General features: G+C 38.1%; 1 protein-coding gene across 1 annotated transcript in view; it reads right to left on the reverse strand.

Annotated features, from left to right (window-relative positions):
• Positions 1 to 23,417, reverse strand: part of SYNPO2 (synaptopodin 2) — a 110,363-nt gene extending 86,946 nt beyond the window's left edge. Inside the window, 1 exon segment of the mRNA XM_032223542.1 lies at positions 23,211 to 23,417. Within this exon segment, the coding sequence (XP_032079433.1) occupies positions 23,211 to 23,315 (105 nt within the window). The 5' untranslated portion in view covers positions 23,316 to 23,417.
• Between the last annotated feature and the right edge of the window lie 273 nt (positions 23,418 to 23,690).

Below are 23,690 nucleotides of genomic sequence, written 5' to 3' on the forward strand. Positions count from 1 at the left end.
CAACCATGTGATTCACTTACCTGTAGTGATTTACTTAACAACTATGACAAAATGTTATAATATCAGGTGTACCCCATCACCTTGCTTAGCAATGGAAATTCCGATCTCAGTTGTAGTCATAAGTCAAGTAATACCTGTATATGCATTGGGCAGAATGGGAGGACAAATCATGTTGAAAGAAAATGTTGCTAAGAATTTTATCTATTAAGAAGTAACAATTGAATAAATCATTAGAGTCATATATCTATGAAATTTGCCAGCACACAAAAGAAAATGAGAGAAGAAATGAGATGAAGAAAGGGAAATGAAGCAAAATACAAATAACTTCCTTTTGAGTTTTTTGATCTGATCTGTTTGGTTTCAGTCTTTGGATTGGACGGGGTATGTTCTTAGACTTCACTTTAAGTTCATGTTTATTTTATTTATTTTGGTTGTTTTATGATAGTTTGCTATCTAGGTCATTATATTGTGAAACAAGCAGCTACAACAAACAAATAATAAGATTGTTTCATGTCAAATGGGAACAACATGGTCCTCTTTATGCATCTAGCTCTCTAGTGAAGTTGAATAATACAAATGGATGAGATTTTTTTCTACTTGCTTCTGGATAACAGCTTAAAAATTGGAAACTGTCTTTAGAATAGCTTGCAATTTTTTAAAAAATGAACATTTATGCAAGTACAGTTAATAGAATCATTCCACCCCTCATAAAGGAAACATGAGAAACCCTCCTCAGGGCTGCTTTTTCAGATAATACCACAACTCCCTCTGAATGCTTCAAAACTGAAGTATTTTAACACACCAAACTGAGGTCAACTGATCATATCTTCTTAGTTTAAATGCCTTGCTCACAACTTCAATTACTGCTGGGGGTGCGTTGTAGTAGGATGGGTTGATTGCCCTTACATCATGTTCCTACTCTTAATCCATAACAATGTAGAAAGGACAGCTTGGTTTGGTTAAATGGCAGAGGGGAGAAGGATTAAGCATCTTCTTCTCCAAGTTTTGTGCAAGTTTTTTGGCTGTAAGCATCAGTACAAACCTTGTGCTTCCACTCAGACTAATCATTTCAAAAGCACATTTTTAAATGTACAAACACCACATATAGTTCGGAATGCATAGCAAAAGTTTGCCAAGTTATATTCTATATATCTCTTCACCTTTGCTTTGCAAACTGTTTCTATAAAGTAGAATTATTTTCAATATACTATATTTTTTTACAGATGACTACTCGACCATTTGGCAATTATAACATGAGTGTCTATTGCCTGTGGTACATCTAAAGTCCCAAACCAATTCCATAAATTGAAATTCAAAGCACAACAGATGCAACCAATTTTCTCCATACATTGTGTCTGTATTTGTTTGACACACCATTAATTAATTTAACTATAGTAGATAAGCTAAGCAGACTGGCTAGGTTTATACATATTAGGTTAAAATGTTGGAGAGTTGGTGATTTAAATGAATTATAACCACAGTCAATACCTTGCAAATAAATTGCAACAGATTAATTAGGCCTGCCTCTTCCAATGGCCAAAATATGAGTCTCCAGTTTTTCTCTCTATGCATCTAACACACTACAGATTCAAAGATATCGAATTCATAGTATGAATTTGGTTTGTTATACAGTACCAAAGAAGAATTGAAATCAGAATAATGACATAATTTATAATCTCATTCATACATATTCACACATTTTAAAATAATTGACATAATTTAAATAAGCATATATCTTAGCATAGCAGGGAAAACTGGCAGATGATTTTGGTGCCACCTGAACCTGTTGCCCAGTTACTAATTCTTGTGAACAATTTTACTCTTTCTCTTTTGACTCCATTTAATTAGATTCTGTTAAGTTAAACCATCAATAAGAAGATTGTCCTCTGCAAAACCGAACACACAATCACTTAGTTATTCGCCTTTGTCCAATTAAATGATCACAACTCTTGTTTTCAAGCTCTCACATTTCTGAAAAATGGGGCTTTTCAATAAAAAAGAGGCTGCAGGAAAAAGGGATTCAATATTATAGGCTGTTTTCAGCTAACAACAAATTTATTTAAAATAAGATTACCAGATCTGAGTTGCAAAGTTCAAAGAATTTTCTATAATTCTGTGCTGTTATCTAAAAATGCTCTGAATTTTTACAACCTAAATCTGGTTGGCCTAATCTAGTGGCATCAAGAAAATAGATTTAGATATTAAGGAGAGTTATTAATATAGCAATTTCTTTTCCTATGGCAAAATTGGTCCCTGGAGAAGATATTCAAACACTAATGGGAATCATATTGTCTGTTTTAGATGAATTTTATTATTTTTTCATAAGTGTTTTATATAATATTGTTTAATTGTTCATTTTGTACATTGCTTTAGGATGAAAAACTATGTTGATACTCCTTCTAATATTCTTAAGAACATTGCAAGCAAAGCAAAGTACAGTAACAGCAACTGTATCATCTTTAAATTATTGGCTGACTAATAAATGCAACACATTTTACTATTAATTCTTTGTGGTTTGCAAAACTTTAAAACATGGCCATTACATTTGTTTTACAAGAAGCAGAATTTTTGCAGCACAGTCAACACCAATATTTGAAATTTAACTCTGTTGCTGCTTGTCCAGAAAGTTAAATTTACTGGGTTGCCTTAAAACCTTTTGAAAGTTTCCTCCTTAAGAGAAAGTTTGCCTTCTAGTAATGTGGGGTCTGTTTTATTAAAATCCTATCTGAACTTTGTGTAGCTATGGTCCCTCCAGTGAGTCATACAATAACAATTCCCAGTTTGTAGCCAGTTCTCCAGAGAGGCAGAAGAAAAACGGAGCTGCTTCCTTTTAAGGGAATCAGATCTGTTTGCTCTGATAACTTCTTTCCAGTCCTATTTGAAGACATTCTCCATAGGCTATGAATTAATACTGATAAAAATATATCTTTTATTTGCAGGGTATATAGATATAGAAGAATAGAGTACTTTATTTAATAGATTTACTTTTCAATTTGTACATGCAATGACTTGCACATGTTTGCTTTGTATTGGAATTTTGTGTTTTTTCCTTTGGCAAAATTAGGTTATTATCTAGAGATGTCTTAAGTTTTCTATTATCCCATATTTAGTTTATATAAGCATGCAATGTTGTTCTATAAAACTATGTGACAAGCTATCTGCACTTATCATGCTTTATTACTCAAGGGCTGGATTCAAGTAGTTGTGACTTGGAAGAAGAATTGCCAAGCCTTAGTGCATTGAAGTCTGTGAGAAGCTTTTTGCAAAAATTTACTTACAGTTATAACCGTTCTCAAGGTTAATCTCTGCCAATAGTTTTAGGCAGGTAACTTTTTAAAATTTAGTTTTTGTCTTCTTTGCACTTGTGAAAAGGGCAGAACGGTGTCATAGGTTGCAAGCATATCACTTGATCCAACCTATTGTTCATTTGGATTCCACCGTCAACTTTAAATATTAGATGTAGCTCCATCAACATTTGGATCAAGATCATAGCGATTCATTACAATTCCATGAAAATATAAGAAATATAGATATATGCACATAGCCTGCAAGGAAAGTAAACACAGCATCCAAGGAAAACTGAAGGCCAGCTGTTGCTGACTTCAAAATAAATAATAAATAAATATCCAATTTTGGAGGAAAGCGCCATATACTCTAAGTAGTATTACAAATATTATCTTATTTCTATCTTACCTTTATTATTATTATAAACAACTCAATGCAGTAAGTATATTTTATACTCCTTGTTCCTCCTATTTTCCCCAGTGACTGACCTAAGATTACCCAGTTGGTGTTCATGGTGAAGGCAGGACTAGATTTCAAGGTCTCCTGGTTTCTAGCCTAGTACCTTAAGCACTAAACCAATCTGATATGTAATCTGTAACCACCTTCATTATGGTCTTCCTGGAATGTTTGTGGATTCTAATATAAAATACACAGTGAGTCTGGGGATATTAATATAACAATTTCATTTGACTTTCTTCGGCTCAGGAAGGAAGAAGTAACAACTTATATAAACAGTGGTCTTACCAAGTTTGTTGCATAGGAGTTACAAAGACCCACTGTATTCCTTAATAAATTATATTTTTTCTTGTAATTTCTGGTGTTCCTTCAGAATCATCCTTTCTGCTGTCTCTGGCTTTAATTGGCACTCCACAAATATTTATATATTCTTAAGATGTAAGTTCTCTCTTTATCTCTTTATGAGCCATGGTGGTGCAGTGGTGCAAGTGCAGTACTACAGGCTACTTCTGCTGATCACTGGCTGCCAGCAGTTTGGCAGATTGAATTTCACCAGGCTCAAGGTTGACTCAGCTTTCCATCCTTCCAAGGTTGGTAATTTGAGGACTCAGATTGTTGGGGGCAATATGCTGACTGTAAAGCACTTAGAGAGGGCTGTAAAGCACTAAGAAGCTGTATATAAGTCTAAGTACTATTGCTATCTCAGTACTTCAAGGTGATGTTCCCCTTCTGATTTTAATTCACAAAAATGGTAGTATGACAGAAGAGAGAATGACTGATTCAAGAGAAACCCAGTGAATTTTGATGAGTGAGGGTGGATTTGAACTGGAGCTTCCCCTTAATATATTCCCCTTACATATATTTAGTTCCTGTACCTAATTTTTCTTGTGCTTCTCTTCAGGCTTTCTCCATTGCTGCTTTGCTAAGTTTCAGGGATCCACCAGGGGGCTTCTACCCTGTTTACCCAAAAATATAACCTACCCTAAAAGTCCGTCCAAGCTTGATTTTTACATGTGTGCCCAATACCGGCCCTATCCCCAAAATAAGCCCCAATTAAGATCCTGCCCACTCCAGGTGCACAGGTAAAAATTAAGCTAGGGTGGGATGGGGGTGGAGCAACCCTACTACTTACCTTTGGACAGTTGTAGACAGGACTCACACACCCTAACATCTGTCTCGCTGGCCCATTTCTTCTGCAGCCGGCAAGGCTTTCCTGAAGGCCTCTGTAGCTGATAAAAAGCTCTGGATCGATCTGGAAGTCTGTTATCAGCTGCAGAGGCCTTCAAGAAAGCCTTGCCTGCCACAGAAAAAGTTCCTGAAGGCCTCTGAAAGTGAAAAGGAGGCTGGGGGTGACACGCACAAGTGAGGTTAGTCAGTGGATGACATCCCCCCAAAATAAGACCTGGTGCCTTTTTCTGGTGGCCAAAAAAAAAGATAGGGTCTTATTTTCAGGGAAACACGGTACCAAGAGTCTTCTTACAACTTCAGTGCTCACAAAGGGACTCTATAACTGCTTTTAATTTTTCTGCCATGATCCCAGTGGGTGGGTGCATATCCAGTTAATAGTCAACATTAGCATTCATCTGGTTTGGGCATAGTTCCAGTGAAAATAAAGAAGGTGCATTTATATCTAGGAAAATCAAAATTACACTGTTGGAAATCTCCATCCTGCTGGATCTCAGAATCCTCAAGCTGAGAGATCTCTTCCTTTGTCCCATACTGACTTTTATATTTATCATTCATTACAATATTTGCAATGGAAACATGCCAATTTTGTGTGTGTGCTTTCTTTAATTTAAAGTAATATAAAAAGTGCAATGATTTGTGTCTTTCCTCCTTGTTTTCTGCCTTTTGTTGACTGAAATAATTTTCAAAGAGACTTGGCAAAAATTTCTGCTACCTCATCTATTAAAAATGTACATGATGAGATGGGAAATAATATGTCAATATGTGTATAAAGTTATTAACTGGAGCAGGTTGCTTCAGTATTGTGATTGTATCCATCAATGAACAGAACACACAATATCAATTAATGAATAGAAAATACAGTTCAAATTATATGGGCAGCAGTGGTGGGTTCCCACTGGTTCAGACCAGTTCAGCTGAACCGGTAGTGGTTTGGCGGCCTGGGTCGCTGGAACAGGCAGTGACCCAGACCTGCCACACACCCCAAGCCAGTTTTCCAGGCACCGCCGTAGGCAGCACCATCTTGGTTTTTGCTTCTGTGCAGAACAATTTTTATTGCACTGCACATGGGTGCCCACAAGCAAATCCACAATGGTGACTGTCGGAACCCACCCGATGGGTAGGTTAGATTTTTTAAAAAAGTTTTGCTTCATCCTGCTTCAATGAGGAAGTTGTTCTCATTTTCACAAGGTTAATATCAATGGCACTATATGACATGATTATAGACATTGGACTAAGATTATTCCAAATCACTATAATTCTGTACATATTTCTAAAGGCATATGTTTGACTCAACTATCAAATTCTTTTGTATCAGAAGTGGAGGGGAAATCAAAACAGAAAACATGGCAGTTGCAGCATCATAATTATATCCTTATTTATTTCTATGTGTATCTGATATCAACCAACTTGCAGATGCTGAAGGTATCAGGGCTCAAAAGTCAGAGGCCTAGAGAATGAATGAATGAATGAATGAATGAATGAATGAATGAGAATTTAAGAATCCAAATGCATATTCTTCAGTGTTACCACAACTGCCACTGCCACTGCCTTACCATGTACTAGTCTCCTATCATTTTGGAACTACAAAATAAATTGATTATAACAGAACTTTAATGGAGGCCATTTCAAGTATAATTCTTTGGGAGAATTATTTCCTCTGCCCCTGCCCTTGCAAAAACATTTCTTAATAAGCCATGATTGGGACAGCATTATTTGTGGAAACTCATATTTGACAAATTGTTTGTTAAAGAATATAATTGACAAAACTAATTTTAAGCTATAAAAATAAAATATATTTATCAATTTCCAGTTTATTGCAATAAAGTTATTTGGATTCTATTTCCAAGTAAGAGTTTAACCCGTTATATCACTTTTAGTACTTAAATTATCAAGCCACATAATATGATATCATTTTAATTAATTAAATTCTAAGAAAAGGCGGGGTATGCGGGGGTCACCAGGGTGGTTGGGGGAACTACATCCACGGGAGAGGGTTGGGGCATTGCGGTCATAACAGGGAGAGGCAGATACGGCGGGGACTTTAGGGCAGGCCATTACCGGGGAAGGAGGGCTCGCTATATCACAGAGATCCCTCCTTCCGGCCCTAGGAGTCCCACTCCAAGGTCAGATGGCGCGAGTAATCAGGACCCTGGTCTCAGGCTGCTGTCGCTAAATGCCAGGTCTGTTGTTCATAAGGCTCCCCTCGTCCGGGACTTGATTTTAGACGAGGGGGCAGACCTGGCATGTATTACTGAGACATGGCTGGGCACGGAGGGAGGAGTCCCCCTCGTAGAGACGTGCCCAGACGGATTTCAGGTGCTTCATCAGCCGAGAGCCCAGGGAAGGGGTGGCGGTGTGGCTATTGTAGTCCGGGAGTCTTTAGCACCTCGTAGGATCCCTGTTCCGGAGCTTGTCGGGTGTGAGTTCTGGTGAAGCTGGACCTCAAGGGTCAAGTGGGTCTGCTGCTAACGTACCTGCCTCCCAACTGCATTGCAGCAGCCCTCCCCTCGCTCCTCGAGTCAGTAGCCGAGCTAGCAGTTGAGTTCCCTAGGCTTATGGTTCTGGGGGACTTCAATTTGCCTTCGCTCGGTGAACGCTCTGATGGAGCGCAGGAGTTCATGGCTTCCATGACAGCCATGGGCTTGACCCAGGTAATTCGAGGCCCAACCCACTCAGCGGGTCACACACTCGACCTCGTATTCCTCTCGGAGCAGTGGAGTTATGATCTTGGTCTGAGGGGTAATGAGATCATACCCCTGTCGTGGTCAGACCACTGCCTACTGAGGCTAGACTTCCGGAGGCCAAACCCCCACCGTAGGGAGGAGGAACCGACCAGGTGGTTCCGCCCCAGGCGACTTATGGACCCTGTAAGGTTCCAGACAGAGCTTGGGGTTATTCCTGATACTCTCACCCACAGTTCGGCGGAGACTCTTGCTGCTGCCTGGCACTCGGCAGCATCAGAGTCTCTGGACCGGATTGCGCCACTACGGCCCCTCCAGGTCAGCGGCTCCCGGAGGCCTCCTTGGTTCACCGAGGAGCTCCGGGAGATAAAGCGCTGGAGGAGACGCCTAGAGCACCTGTGGAGATCCGATAGGTCCGACTCGAACCGGGCACTTTTGACAGCATGCACCAAGGAATACATCCGGGCATTAAGAACAGCTAAAAGAACACACATTGCCACCTTGGTAGCGTCCGCCGAGTCCCGCCCAGCCGCCCTGTTTAGGATAACCCGCTCCCTCCTAAATAGGAGGGAGACGGGGGACCCCTTACAGGGTAAGGCTGAGGAGTATGTTCAGTTCTTGGCGGACAAAGTTGCTCGGTTTCGGTCGGACCTGGACTCCACTCCCGCAGATCCAGCCGAGACACAAGGGAATGACTTGGCAGACCATCTCTGGGTTGAGTTTCAGGATGTTGCCTCCGGGGATGTGGACAAGGCTATGCGAGCTGTGAGTGCCTCCACCTGTATACTGGACCCGTGTCCCTCCTGGCTAGTTGCCAACAGCAGTGAGGTGACACGAGGCTGGATCCAGGCGGTTGTTACCGCCTCTCTTCGGGAGGGGCACTTCCCCACCACGCTCAAGGCGGCGGTGGTGAGACCCCTCCTGAAGAAATCGTCCTTGGATCCAGCCGTTCTTAATAACTACCGCCCAGTCTCCAACCTCCCCTTCGTGGGGAAGGTTGTTGAGAAGGTGGTGGCCTTCCAGCTTCAGCGTACCTTGGAGGAAGCTAACTATCTTGACCCCTTCCAGTCCGGCTTCAGGCCCGGTTACAGCACAGAAACCGCTTTGGTCGCATTGACCGATGATCTCTGGAGAGCCAGAGATGGAGGCCACGCGTCCATCCTGGTTCTCCTTGACCTCTCAGCGGCTTTCGATACCATCGACCATGGTATCCTTCTGCGACGACTGCGGGAGGTGGGGGTGGGCGGCACTGTTCTGCAGTGGTTCTCCTCCTACCTCTCGGACAGGTCGCAGTCGGTGTTGGTGGGAGGGCAGAGATCGACCCCGAGGCCCCTAACTTATGGGGTGCCGCAGGGTTCGGTCTTATCCCCCCTACTATTTAACATATACATGAAACCGCTGGGCGAGATCATTCGGAGGCACGGGATAAAATACCATCAATATGCGGACGATACACAGTTGTATCTGTCCACCCCGTGCCAACTCAATGAAGCGGTGGACGTGATGAACCGGGGTCTTGAGGCTGTTAAAGACTGGATGAGAGCTAACAAACTGGTACTCAACCCGGACAAGACCGAGTGGCTGTTGTGTTTTCCTCCCAACAATTTGGCCGACGTTCCATCACTCAGGCTGGGGGGTCAAAATTTATACCCCTCAGACAGGGTCCGCAACTTGGGAGTCCTCCTGGACCCACAGCTGAGTTTCGACCATCACTTGTCAGTTGTGACCAGGGGGGCATTTGCCCAGGTTCGCCTGGTGCGCCAGTTGCGGCCCTACCTGAACCGGGAGGCCCTCACAACAGTCACTCGAGCCCTTGTGATCTCTAGGCTGGAATACTGCAATGTGCTCTACATGGGGCTGCCCTTGAAGAGCATCCGGCGACTTCAGCTAGTCCAGAACGCAGCCGCGCGAGTGATTGTGGGCGCATCACGGTTCGCCCACATAACACCGATCCTCCGTGAGCTGCGCTGGCTACCTGTTGATCTCCGGGTGCACTTCAAGGTCCTACTTACCATTCATAAAGCGCTCCATGGTAGTGGATCTGGCTATTTGAGAGACCGCCTTCTGCCAATTACCTCCCTCCGTCCCATCAGATCGCATAGAGTAGGCCTCCTCCGAATTCCATCCGCCAGTCAGTGCCGACTGGCGACTACGCGGAGGAGAGCCTTCTCAGTTGCAGCTCCGACGCTATGGAACAATCTCCCCGTGGAGATCCGCACCCTCACCACCGTCCAGGCCTTCCGCACAGCCCTCAAGATCTGGCTATCCCGTCAGGCCTGGGGATAAGACTTTACTCTCGCCCCTCCCGAATGTTGGATGAATGTTGTGTTTTACCGCTAATTATTTTTACTCACATTTTCTTTTTGTGTTTTGTCCTGCACTCCCCTCCCCTATTATTGTAAGCCGCCCTGAGTCCCCTCAGGGAAAAGGGCGGCCTATAAATGTTTAATAAAAGTAAAAAAAAAAAGAAAAAGAAAAAGAAAAAGCCCTTTCTATAACAGTTAACTATAAAAACTACAAAAAAAAAAACCCCACATAGTTTACGTTATTTTCCATAGAACAATTGTAAAGGGTTGGAAAGTCTCTAAACAAAGGTCAAAAGTAATTGCCACTATAAATGATGGTGAAGTTAAAATGTATGCTATTTCCTGTTTTATAATTCTGAGCTGAATCTTACATTTATATACCGGAGTGGCCAATATTGGGTACACTATTGCAATTGGGGTTGTTTGACAAAGGTAGACTAGAGTGGGATAATGAATTCCCTTAATTTATATTCTATGTTGCATTTAATAGATTTCAAAATAATATACCCTTTTCTCCCTAGAAAAGAAATTAAGACATACACGTTCCCAAATTCAATGCAAAAGTAACATAAATATTGAGAAGGAATATTCATTAGGAGTAGCCTTTCCTCTACATTGACAAATTCATTCTTGTTTCTTCTCCCATTTAGGTAAAGGTGAAGGTTCCCCTCGCACATATGTGCTAGTCGTTCCTAACTCTAGTGGCGGTGCTCATCTTTGTTTCAAAGCCAAAGAGCCAAAGCTGTTCGAAGATGTCTCCATGGTCATGTGGCCGGCATGACTGAATGCTGATGGTGCACGGAATGCTGTTATCTTCCCACCAAAGGTGGTTCCTATTTTTCTATTTTCATTTTTATGTGCTTTCGAGCTGCCAGGTTGGCAGAAGCCCATTTACATGACTGGTATTACTTCTGATTCTACACATCTGTTTCAGAAAATTTAAACAAAGCAAAGCAAAATTAATGCAGGGGGATATATTTACAGGTGAGAATTAGCACACAAGGAAACCATTCCTTTTGATTTTTCACTAGAGTTTCTCTGATCTTTACACTGAAATTAGGAATACACCCACCCACCCCAACATTTTCCTCCCAATAGTTAATGTTAATCTTTTGGAATTCCCAATGAGTTCTAATTTAAAATAAATTGCTAAATTAGCAAAATTGGCATCCTATATATATGTCAGTCAGCCACAATATGTTGGCTTTCAAAATAGTTTGTTGATTAGAGATCCTATCTTTAAAAAAGCATAGGAACATCATTCTGGAAAAAAATGGTCTTGATTGGGCTTGGAATATACTCAGAAATATGGCAAAAACATCTAATTAATTAATTAATTAGTATTATTATTCCCCTGTCCTTACCACTTTCTATAGAGGGAGGATTGAAAGCATCCTTTCATTTTGTATTACTGTTTGGTTTGGAAATATTTCTGTTTTGGAAAGGAAGGCTGTGCAGAAAAGACAGCAGAAAAGATTATTGGATGCTCACTTCCTTCTATTCAGGACATGGCATCAGAGGTGGTATTCAGCAGGTTCTGACCAGTTCTGGGGAACTGATAGGGGAAATTTTGAGTAGTTCAGAGAACAGGTAAATACCACCTCTGATTAGCCCTGCCGCCATCTATTCTCTGCCTCCCGCGTCCCAGTTGATCGGGAGGGAATGGAGACTTTGCAGTAACCTTCCCCTGGAGTGGGGTAGGAATGGAGATTTTAAGTATCCTTCCCCTGCTACTCCCACCAATCCACTCCCACCAAGCCACGCCACTCCCACCAAGCCACGCCCACAGAACCTGTAGTAAAAAATTTTGAATCCCACCACTGCATGGCATATAAACCCTAAGCCTTGACCAAGGTCCGCAGTATTGGCAGGGAAGCTACAAATCCTCTATGTGACTGGTTTTCATTGTTGCCTTCTGGAAGGAGACTTTGTGGTATCTGAAACAAAACAACTAGATTCTGTAATAGCTTTGTACCATATATTATCAATCTTTGTATATATGTGTATATGAATGGGTATGCGTATAATTCATTTTCTTTTGGGAGAAAGCATCAGCATTTCATTTTTAATGTGTGCCAGTATATTCACAGAAAAAAGTGACAATAAAGGCTGTGCTATGCTATGCTATGTTCTTTGATGGTTTATGTACCAGCAAGTTAGTCATAACCTTTAGCAACCACATAGAAAGATTTTTTCCTGGCAAGAACAGTTCTGACCTTAATATAAATAGGGAATGTTAATCTATGAAAGACAGAAAGTGATGAAATATTCTGAATGTGGGACAAACTATCATTTGGTATTGCCAAATTGGTTGCTTGGGAAAAAATGAGCTCAGAGTAAAATAAAAATCCAAAAGAAACTACAGAAGAACTGCAGATTTTTAAAATCTGGATGGTGCTGACTTATTTATTTCTTCATCTCATTAAATTTAGGTACTGCCTGACTCCAAAATTCTGAAAGACACCAAACCTTTAAAAAAAAAAAGGGCAATATATGAACTGGTGTATGAAATGTTTCCACATAGTGGAGATAAGGATGGTTTATAAAGATAGAGAGATGTGGAGACATAATATGAATAGTGTTGGTATAAATTGTAGTTAGCTATATTTCACGTTCTTTTTATTGCCTCGTGTTCTTAATTTATTTGGCTTGTTAATGCCTATTCCTTTTCTGCACTTTGCAGTATGTTACTTACACCAACATGGTGTATGTACAGCAAATAAACAAAACATTGTAATGAATATGCCTAAAAGGCTGCTTATAATAACCTGTTTTACACATGTGTAAACTATTTAATTGTGACTTAAAATGGTTAAAGTTTAAGAATGGTCAAGTATTTAAATTCTATCTGTCCCATTTTTATTTAGGTCTCACTTCAAAGTTATAAGGACAATTGTGAGTTTATCTCATAATTAACTTTTTATGTAGCATAGAATGTGTTTGCCTTGTTGTCTAGTTTATAGGCTATATGCCCAGTTACTATTCCACAAGTACAGATGCTTCATAAAACATCATGTTGTTTTTCTAATGTGACAAAGATTTACCTAAAGCTGCTTATATTTTCTTAGCCAAATCCTGTCACAATTTCAGTTGTGCTCCGGTCTCCCATCTTTCTTTCATCCAGCCTGGCTAAGTAACAATCCTGAAATCCAAATATCTTGGTCTAATTTAAAGTTTACAGAAATGTATTTTTAGTTTCCTCAAATGGTATCCCCAGTATGTTTTTGTTCAGTGTGATCACTAGAACTTTTTCTAAAGCAGATAGACAAAGCAAAAGCTGACAAAAACAGCTGATGAAAGAGCAAACAAAATATTTTATTTATTTTATTATTTAAAAGTAATAAATTAATTATATGATTATTAAATTATTGTGCCACTTTTCTCTTCTACAATCATATATGCCCATATTCATGTATGCATGAATATTTCAGTATTGTGTTTATTCATGTATTTTTAAGGCTAAAGGTGAAATCTAGTACTTAATAACAGGTGTATGCTTTCTAGTAAAAATTCCATCAATTTACATTCAATAATGCTATTAATTTCTTCATTCAGTGTGGTTTTAACCATTATCACAAGAAAGGAAAGACATTATATTTTTCCATTGTAGAGAAATTGAAGCCTGAATTTCAGATTGATTTTTAGCCAAATCTGTTCTCTCAATATGCTGAAAACCACATAAGCTATCCTGAGGGTATTCTAGTCACTTTCTTTGCCTACTGTTGAAAATGAATTAAACACTGAGCATTTGAACAGTCAAAACTGAAAAACATCTATATTAGTCTGATACAGATAATTGATTTGAGTATTTTATTCTGAAATGCAAGTAACGTGATGCAATTGTGTTTTATTATCTTTAAAGAGATAATTTAATAAGAATTCACTTTCAAAGCTTAACCATCAATAGTTTATTTTATTTATTTATTAAATTTATATGTGCCCATCTCACTATCCAAAGTGACTCCTAATATGCAAGTAGATACTGTGATCTGATCAAATTGAAGCTATAATAGAACTCCATTAAGCACTTCGTTAACATTTCAGAATATTTCTATTGTGGAAAATAAATCATGAACCTGATTTTTGTTACCTTAGTTTATACATGAAATATAGGATAATTATAGCTTGCTTAATGCATTTATTCTCATATAATATTTGTCTAAAATGAATATTTGTACCAATCTTCCAAATGTTTTTGATGTAATCGGCTACACAGAGAACTACATTAAATATTACTTAGTCGCTAGTATTTTTCCACTATCACGTTATTAATTTTGCATTTCTATGTGATTTTCTATGTAAATGAACCCTGTCCTCCAGTCTTGGAAGTCAATAAAAAACAATTCATGAAAAATACACCCACAGTTTCATTTCACGAGTGATTCCTAACACAAATGCTGGTCTGCAAACATTAACACTGACATTGCTGCTTACATCAAGGGTGAATAATTTCTGATAGCTCCAGAAATCACCATGTTTTACCCAGAAGTTCAGGAACTACATTAAAAGTGGGGCCAGATAAAGGTAAAGGTAAAATTTAACTTATTTATTTTTGGGGGGAAAATTTTCCCCATCCTGGCAAATTCTCATTTATTCTGGAGTCACACAAGGTATAATTCATTGTATACCTGCCTTGAATGAATACAGTGATGTGCTATGCAAACACAGAGGGAGTGGAGATCTCCCTCATGCCAAAATGTACACAGAATAGATCAAATAAAGAAAACTTTGGAACAACATGAAAAACACAATAGTATAAAAAAAGGACAAGGTCAATATCGATTTCACTGGGATACTATGACAGTAATGAAACATAGATATGGGTTATCCTACATATTTCCTAAAATATCACAGCATAGATGCAATTATTTTAAGTGTGGAGCCTAGAGGCTGTCTTGACAAATTGACATAAAAGTTGGTTATGTAACCACATAGTAATGGTTAAGGACTATAAATTACGATCCAATTGATACATTCAATAAGATTTATGTCTTATATCAGTAATATGTTACACTGGTCTTATAATACATATAAAATGTTTGCAAAAAATTAATTCAAAAATGTGTCAAAAGTGTTTTTCAGAAGTAGTTTGTCATTCTTCCTAGGGCTAAGAGTAGGTCCAGCTGGCTTTGTGCCTAAGGTAGGACTAGGATTCACAGTCTCCCGTTTCTGATCTGATGCCTTAATCACTATACCAAACTAGTTCTCTATTTGTTTCACAAATTATAAGATATTTCCATATGAATAAGATTTACACTACATACTTTTTTATTATATGTCCTGACTCTTCACCAAGGAGATAGTTTTTCTTCCTGAAGTAATATATTCTATAACTGTCTTATAGAATAAATGGGGACATTTAGAATTGTGAGAAGATGGGATGAGCACTATCACGGAGAGAAAGTTATCTGTTCAAAATGGTTCTTATTTTAGGGGTGGCCCATTACAGTGAATTATTTAGAAAAAGACACTCTAATAAAGTAGCTCTACACTAAAATCTTTCTGACCTGCCTCCATTAGAAGAGAGGAAGAGTTATGGTGGTTCAGGCAAATGGTCTTTATATTCTACTATGTTCATATGATGATGAAGAAGATACGTTCAGAAAGTTCATAAACACAGGTGGGAGAGCATAGTTCTTTTCTAATTTGCTTCTATTATTCCACCTATGATACTGGAAAGTACCAAACTGTTATTAATGTTAGTAGCCACTGATATTCCAACCATTTCATGTTTCCTGTCCCTCATTATGAACAAAAGCTCTCACCCACACCGAATGCCAGCAAATTCCACAGTCAGTTGTAAAGAAATGGTTCCGTTTATTGGGCCTGACTCTTCTCAGAATTTATTTCTCTAAAATTATTAGCACATGAAAACCTCTCTAAGCCATATTTCATGTCATACTTCTATGTATTCATGTTTCTCATACTATGTTCCCTTTGTCTATTATTTAGGTCAGGGGTGTCCAGCCTTGGTAACTTGAAAACTTGTGGACTTCAATTTCCAGAATAGGCTGGGGGTTCAAGTCCACAAGTCTTAAAGTTGTCAGAATTGGATACCCTTGATCTAGGAAATTACTCTCATTTTACATTCTTGTACATACAGATGGTTAAACCATGCCAAGTTTATGCATAAAGATGTTTGAAACAACCATTTAACAAACTACATACTGAAATGAGGTTCAACATTGAACTTGGTTGGTGCATTATGTCACATGGAGAGAGTGGGGAAGGGAGGGAGAAGGAGAATACGAATAAAATCCACAGTGCTATTTTTGACAATAATTCTCTTGGAGAGTAGGCAAAACTACTTACATTCCTGTTCCAATTGTTATTGTTCTGTATTATTTGGCAAAGACAGTGACTAAAACTGTCTTTACGTTTTGGACTGAATTGCCCAAATGCTTGAGAAAGTATCTTCAAAAGAGTATTGACTTTCAGCGAACGTTGTAAAACAAATGTAGAACATTTCTACACATTGCTCATCTTTAACAATGTTTCAGATATATGTTTAAGCAATGATTTATATATTTCTGTCAAAATATAAGAGATTAAAAAATTAATCTCTCTTTCTCTATATAATAATAGATAACTACAATAGAAAATGGATATTCTCCAACTGACATGTTCTATATGTTTAAAAATATTATTGGTGCTGTAGTAATCTCCATTTTACAAGATGTCATAGGAGTTGCTCTCTTCCTACTCCTATTAACATCCATGTTTATATGAAACCCCTGGCTGAGGTCATATATCGGCACAGGTCTAATTATCATCAACATAATGAGAATACTCAGTTTTACATCTCTGTCTTGGGTGGCCCAAATGGTGGTGTTGAGGTGCTTATTCAGTGTCTAGAAACTAGATGATCTGGATGGGAAAGAATCTGCTGACAAGACTAAGGGGCTGTAAGTTTTAGGGTTAGGCTTGCAGCTTCAGCCAAGAAAGCCTTCGCACAAACATTGGTTGCACCCGTTCCTAGATTAGGACTCATTGCTCTCGCTCACACATTAGTGACAATTGGATAACTGCAATGAACTTTACTTGGAGCTCCCCTTGAAGTTTCAGCTGGTCCAGAATGCAGTGATGGGTACTTTACAATATACCCATTATAACATCATTGCTATATGAATTGGACTGGCTTACAGTAGGCTTCTTGGTGCAAATCAAGATACTGGTCATCACTTGCAAAGCCCTACATGATGTGGAGCCATGATAGCGAACCTATGGTACTTGTGCCGTAAGTGGCACGCAGAGCCATCTCTCTGGGCATGCGATCCATCACCCATTGCTCTTCCAGTTTCTGGTATGTCTTCATGCACGTAGGAGCGCTGGAAACTGGAAGAGCAGCCACCCAGTGCACATGCGCACACCAAAAACCAGAAGACCATCTTCCCAGTGTGCACATGCTCTTCCAGTTTCTGGCATGCATATGCGCACTGGCCAGCTGGTCTTAGTGCATGCATGTGCATGCCAGGAACTGAAAGACCAGGTGGCCAGTATGCATGCGTGCAACGGAAACTGGAAGATCATCTTACCTGCTCTTCCGGTTTCTGGCATATGTACGCAGGCATGCATGCCTGTTTCAGCACTTGGTGCCAAAAAGGATCGCCAACATCGGTGTAGAGCAATGTTATTTGCAGAACCATTAAGTCCTGGTGATTTCTGCACATCCTACTAGGTCTGGCAACATGGGCACAGTCTGAGTTTCCTTAGTGAAATAGTGACATCTGATGGGGCCTCAAATGTGTTACTTCTCTTTCATAGCACCTACCTCATGGAGCACGCCCCCCCCCCCCCAAGAGCTACAAATGATCCCAATCTTATTGCCTTCATGAACACAGTGAAGACCTGGCTTTTTGCCTGAGCTCTCTAGCCAAGAAGTTATTTGAGCTATGGGTATGAAATTTTTATGGTGCTTTGACTTGGTCTTTTTATTTATTTTTTCTGTTTGCTACTCAAAGTTCCCTTGGTAGCAAGGCAGCCATATACATTTGTTTGGCCAACAAACAAAGATTTTGAAAGCATAATGAGTATCTAGAATTCAATTTTATAGGAAACATAATAGTGGCATCAGCCAAGTATCACTTAATAGAACATAAATATGCAGTGAGCCCATTTATTAAAATGGAACTTCAGTGCAGGTCTGCTATGTGAATAATGGGTTTTCCTATGGAAAAGAATCGGAATCTTTAAATTTCAAATCTGTAGTCACATTTGCTGTTGAAAATGATTCTAGGATTGTCTTGTGAATATGAAAAGGTTGTAATAGTGCTATGTTTTTAAATGCTAATAGTGCTATGTTTTTAAATGTTAAGCAGACCATAGTTTCATCACTTTCTTCTCTAGTTGAATACAAATATATTATTTCTTTGGTATGCCATATAGTTAATCTAGTCCAACATCTGGATCAGTGCCCAAACCTAAACGATGACTGACAGTGATATATAAATCTCTCTATAAAATAAACTTATCCCATAATGCTGAGGAAGCATGAGAGATTCTAATCCTTTTCTTGGGTTGACCACATAAACATTTCCCATATGAACTGTATCATCCAAAATATCAGGACATGTTACATGTGATCAGTAGACTTCAGAATAACCATGAAGGAAAGTCCTTCACATTTTTTTGTTGGATGATTCTTTTCAAGTCTATAATAAAATATGCTGCATGTTAAAATCCTGCTTATCTTTAAGACAGCCACTTATGGTCTTAATAATTTTAAATATTGATTTGCTAAAATGATGAAAACAAAGTTCTTTTGGTAACTGAAAGAAAAAGTGATGAAAATCATCAAAATCTGTGCCAAAATTAAAATGTCTAAGCAATGGATTGGATGCAACTTAATATCCTTAGAGTACGTTTATTAAAATTAATGGACTTAGTCATGTAAATTGAAGTTCAGTTGATTATTCTAAGTCTGGATCAAAGTGTTTTTTCCCTTCATATCTAAATACTTTGCAGGATCTTTCTTGAAATGTTTTATTGATAATTTCTTTTTGTTGTGGTTTATATGTCACGATATCATTAAGAAAACAAGTTCAGAAGTTCACACCATGTGTTTAGATCTGCCTTATTCCTATTGTATAATTTTTGTTTCACAAAAGTGTAACAAACAGAAAATACTTGGCAAAAATATTCAGACAGGAAATGTTAAACTAAAACACAAGACATTTAACTCATACACTCCCATATTCCCTCTTCCAGTCCTTTAGCTTACTTCAGTAGACATTCAAAAATAACTGTATTTTAAAACTGTTAGTTTGCATAATATGGCCTCATGACTGAGTTATCCATATTAAGTGAAGTAATTTTTGATTGCACAGGCAACCAGATGTTTTGATTGGATCTGGCATTTTTATCCATCTAACAACCTTGGATAAGCATATGTTGTCTGATAGTGTTAAAGGTATAGTCGAGAGTGTAAGCTGTTGCAAGTAATGCTGCCTTTTGCAATTGACTCATGGTGATTTTTGTCATTGCTGATGGTGTTCAAGAAGTGTTGCAGATGTTATGAGATTGCAGCCAAGATGCATATGTATTTTACGCATATGTGTGTGTGTGTATGTATGTATGTATGTGTATATATACATACATATATATATAGTGTGTGCGTAGTCAGTCTGTGTGATCATCTTGTAGCAGCTAATTAGGTTGTCCACTGCAACAATGTCTATTCAGCAATGTTTAGTCTAAAGACAGCAGAAGAGTTTTTCAACTGGTACTCCAATATTGCAATACCATATTTTTCATATCCAGGATCAAGAATTTGGATCCTTACTCCTATATGTAGTATCTTTATACATAAAGATTATATATATATATGGGGAGTTTCTACTTACAGTTATAATAAATAACTGGATTTACATACTGTGACAAATGCTATGTAGTTTGTTTGATTATGTGAAGGCAAGCATAAAATGATAGTGTATCGCTTAGTTTAATGCATAAATTCAGTTGGGATTATAACCTTAATTATGTCTAAAAGAAAACGTAACCTCCCAAAGTGTATGAATCCAGCCAATAGAAACTTAGACCTGGAAATATAATCTCAACTACACTTCTTCTTCAACAGGATCTGATAGCAGAACTGGAAAACCAGGTGAAAGTATCTAAGCAGATTAGTCAGAATCCCATTGGATTCTGGCAGGCTCTTAAATATACATTCACAGGAAAGGTCTTATACAGATCAAAGACAAAAACAAGCTTTGGGGGTCACATTCCCAAAATCAATGGAGAATAGTCACATAAATCTAAGTTTTAAATTGCAGAGCAAAGTAGATAGAAGTAGTTCAATAAGCTTTCAATACCAGTCATGCCTGAAACCCCAGATTTTTTTCAGAGACCATAGATGTCCAAGCAGGATGCTTAGGAGATCTGCTGAATCACCAGTTCTCTTGGGAAATTTAGATAAGAGAACATGCTGGAGATTTGGCAACTTTCCTTCTCACACAGGCCAACAGTGTGCTGGGAAAGATTCTAAGCAGATGCAGTCCCATGACTGTCATGAAAAGTTTTATAAGGGTTTGTTTCAAAGCTTTCTATCTTTAAATAAAAAAATGAAAATATCTTATGGCAGTTTTTTCTCATCCATGTAAAAGTAAATATATTACAGTAAGTAATGTTTCACATTAAGCAGAAAGAAAATTACTGGAACAGGCATTAGACTGCATTCTATATTTATCAAAAGTGGCTATTTTAGAGTGCTTTTTGCTTTCTGTTTTTACAACCATTCTTCCAAAAATCACAGAATCTTGAGATATCTTACAGACTGACAAATAATAATAATCGCCTACATTTGCATGGATTAGGATTCACTTCATCCCCAACTTTATGTCTCCATTTTCACTTCAAACAGCCACCATAGATAAGCATTAAAACATTTATTTCAGCAGTGTTTATTCAGTAGACTCATGACCAGGAACTTGAATATTATCAGATCACTACATAAGCATTTATTCATTTTAAAGAATCATCATTAATACTTTGGGAAGAAATGCAAATATATGAGTTATAACAAATTCTGTTCAGTGACTGGCTATTTGCTTGAAGTTGCTGTACATATTTTTGTTCCGACTTTCTACTTGTATATGCAGTCCTTTAACTAATTATTTGTTCTACACATTTGAATAAATTAATCCTTTCCTATCCATCAGCCTCCTGTGGATCTAGGGTTCTCAGTTCTCCTTCTGCCAATCCTACTGATACTTTATCAGAAATTATCATGATTGCTGTTACACGATGTTCATGAAACCAGTGGAAAGTTCTGTTAGGAACCTCAACTTCAAGTGCTAGCTTCTGTCACAAAATTTCACTGCCAGTCACTCTTTCTTAACTTGAACACCACATGTGCTCTTCTATAGATAAAGCTGAAAGATATGATAAATATATAGGAGCTCTTGAAGGAAAGGTGAAATATAACTAAACAATCAATGAAAATGAGAGGGCTAGCAAAGGAAGCTGATGTGAGTCTTAAAAGGAGCCATCGTATGCAGAGGCACTATATCACTGAAAATCACATGCAACAAAAGAGCGAGTGGGGGGGCATCAATGATAGGTGATGCCTTTATCTCATGCTGGACTATAAAGATTTGATTTGAGTCAGCAGGACAGTTTTTTATATTTTCAGTGATATCAACTACAGCTATCTACTAACCAACCATCCCTAATCTTTGCATATAATGAATTCCAACTAATAAGAATGTATCGTTCAGACTTCTTTATACAAATCCATGTTGAAATAGCCATTGCTTTTTCTTTTTCTTTTTATCCACTGCATTTCAGCCAGCAATGTCTTTTAATACTTCTAATGCATGATATCAGTGTTGCATTCGTCCTACAATTGTGCTCATTCTGTTAATTTCTATAGTGCATTTTTCCTGTGTCACTAGGTGGCAGAATTCCATTATCACAGCTGTGTTCCAACTACAATTACATTCAAAATAGAAAGCTCTTTTTTATTGGTTTTCCAAAAGAAAATTTACTTTCAGAATATGAAATACTTAATGATAACATTCTTTGGATATTAGTACATTGATTTCATTAACCACTCATTGTCAAAGTACCAAAAGAATTGGCACTTTCAAAATAAAGGAAGAACATGAAAGACAACTGGTCCTTGATTTTAAAAGGTAGTTGCTATAAACTTTATTTTCAATACTGAAAGTGAACTGATATAAAACGGTTCAATAAAATATTACAGTAAACTTTGTCCTGAAACTACTATAATATATCATGTTCATGAATCATTAAGACAATGAAAACATCTCCTTATTCCTTATTTGTTTCTTAATAAAAGCAAGCTGTATAATAAAAATAAATTTCACTGAATGAAAGTATCTGGATCTTTATATATGCACAGGACATATATGCATCTTTTGCTTGAGTATGCAGAGCTAATATGCTGAGATTTACTTGGTTGTGCACAATGTAGGGCTGCTGATTCCTAAATTCAAAATTATGATTTTTTAAAAAGTAGAATGATTCTGGATTATGACTTAGACTTGACATATTCAATGTTAGTCACACCTCAAATGTTTTGCAAAGGTTATATTTTAGAAAGCTAAGATCTTCATTAAATCTGTTGTTGTTCCATTCTTTTGATATTAGTACACTGGTTTCATTAATTACTTATTGTCAATGTTTTTTTGTAAAATACTATTGATTTGGGTTATGCTATTGGAGGATTTTAAAGCAATTAATTAGAATTCTCATATCCTTGTTATTTTGCTTTCACCTATAAAATACATATCAATTTGTCATCAATAATATTTTAACACTGTTAGTTTGCATAAAATGAGACAATAGCCTCTTGACTGAGTTGTCCAAACTAAGTGAAAGGTTAGGTGCAATTTTTCCCTTGCAGCTATAAGTTTACTTCTTTGCCAAAACTGGAAGAAAAAGTATCACCAATCTCTCATCAAATGAGATTCTGCTCATTCAAAACCTAGTGCTTACTGCAGTGTGTCCTTTCAATGCCATTCAACAAGTTCAACAGAAGTTAAAATTAATCGTCATTTCACCACACACACACACATACACACACACACGCGCACACACACACACACACAGAATCTCTTTGTACTTTCCAAGGTATCAAGGTAGGAATATTTTAAAAAGATAATTTTCTTAAAAAGGGCATATGATAATACATTTGAGGAAATTATGTAAGTACTCCAAGTATTCTAACTATCAAATTATACTAACCATAGCTTTTATTTCCTTCTCTTTCTCTACACATATGTACAAATACATACAGATTAAAACAGGAAGGGAGATAGTTTTATTTTCTTACCTTGGCAATCTTCAAAGGCTGCTTTTCTTCCTTGCCACCCTGAAGCCTGAAACCCCAAGGTGCCCCTCCAGTCATAGTGATGCAAATATAATCCTGTACACCCATTATCTTTCTGGGAGAATCAGTCAATGTTCATTTAAAAAAAGTATCTTTAAAAAATCCTGCAGCTGGAGATTTGCAGCTGGACTTTGCCTTCTAGATGGTGTTAGTAAGGAGAGAGAGAATCACTGCTGTTGGTACTGCCTGTGTTCTGCACTTGGTTAACACAATCATTGACTGAGAGCAAGGAAGCGCTCCCAGTCCAAGGGATCAGCCCACTTTTTCGTCAGATTTGCTGTGCTCAGCCCACCTTCGTGGTAATGTCAGAGGAACACAAATGAAAAGCACTCGGCTGTGAGGCAAAAAAAGGGCTATATTTAAATCTAAGAGCATTTGCCTGTGACAGCTAAATCAAAACAGCCAGGTCAAAGGACTTGTTAA

The sequence above is a fragment of the Thamnophis elegans genome, chromosome 9, assembly GCF_009769535.1.
Source record: "Thamnophis elegans isolate rThaEle1 chromosome 9, rThaEle1.pri, whole genome shotgun sequence".
NCBI classification, from domain to species: Eukaryota; Metazoa; Chordata; class Lepidosauria; order Squamata; family Colubridae; genus Thamnophis; species Thamnophis elegans.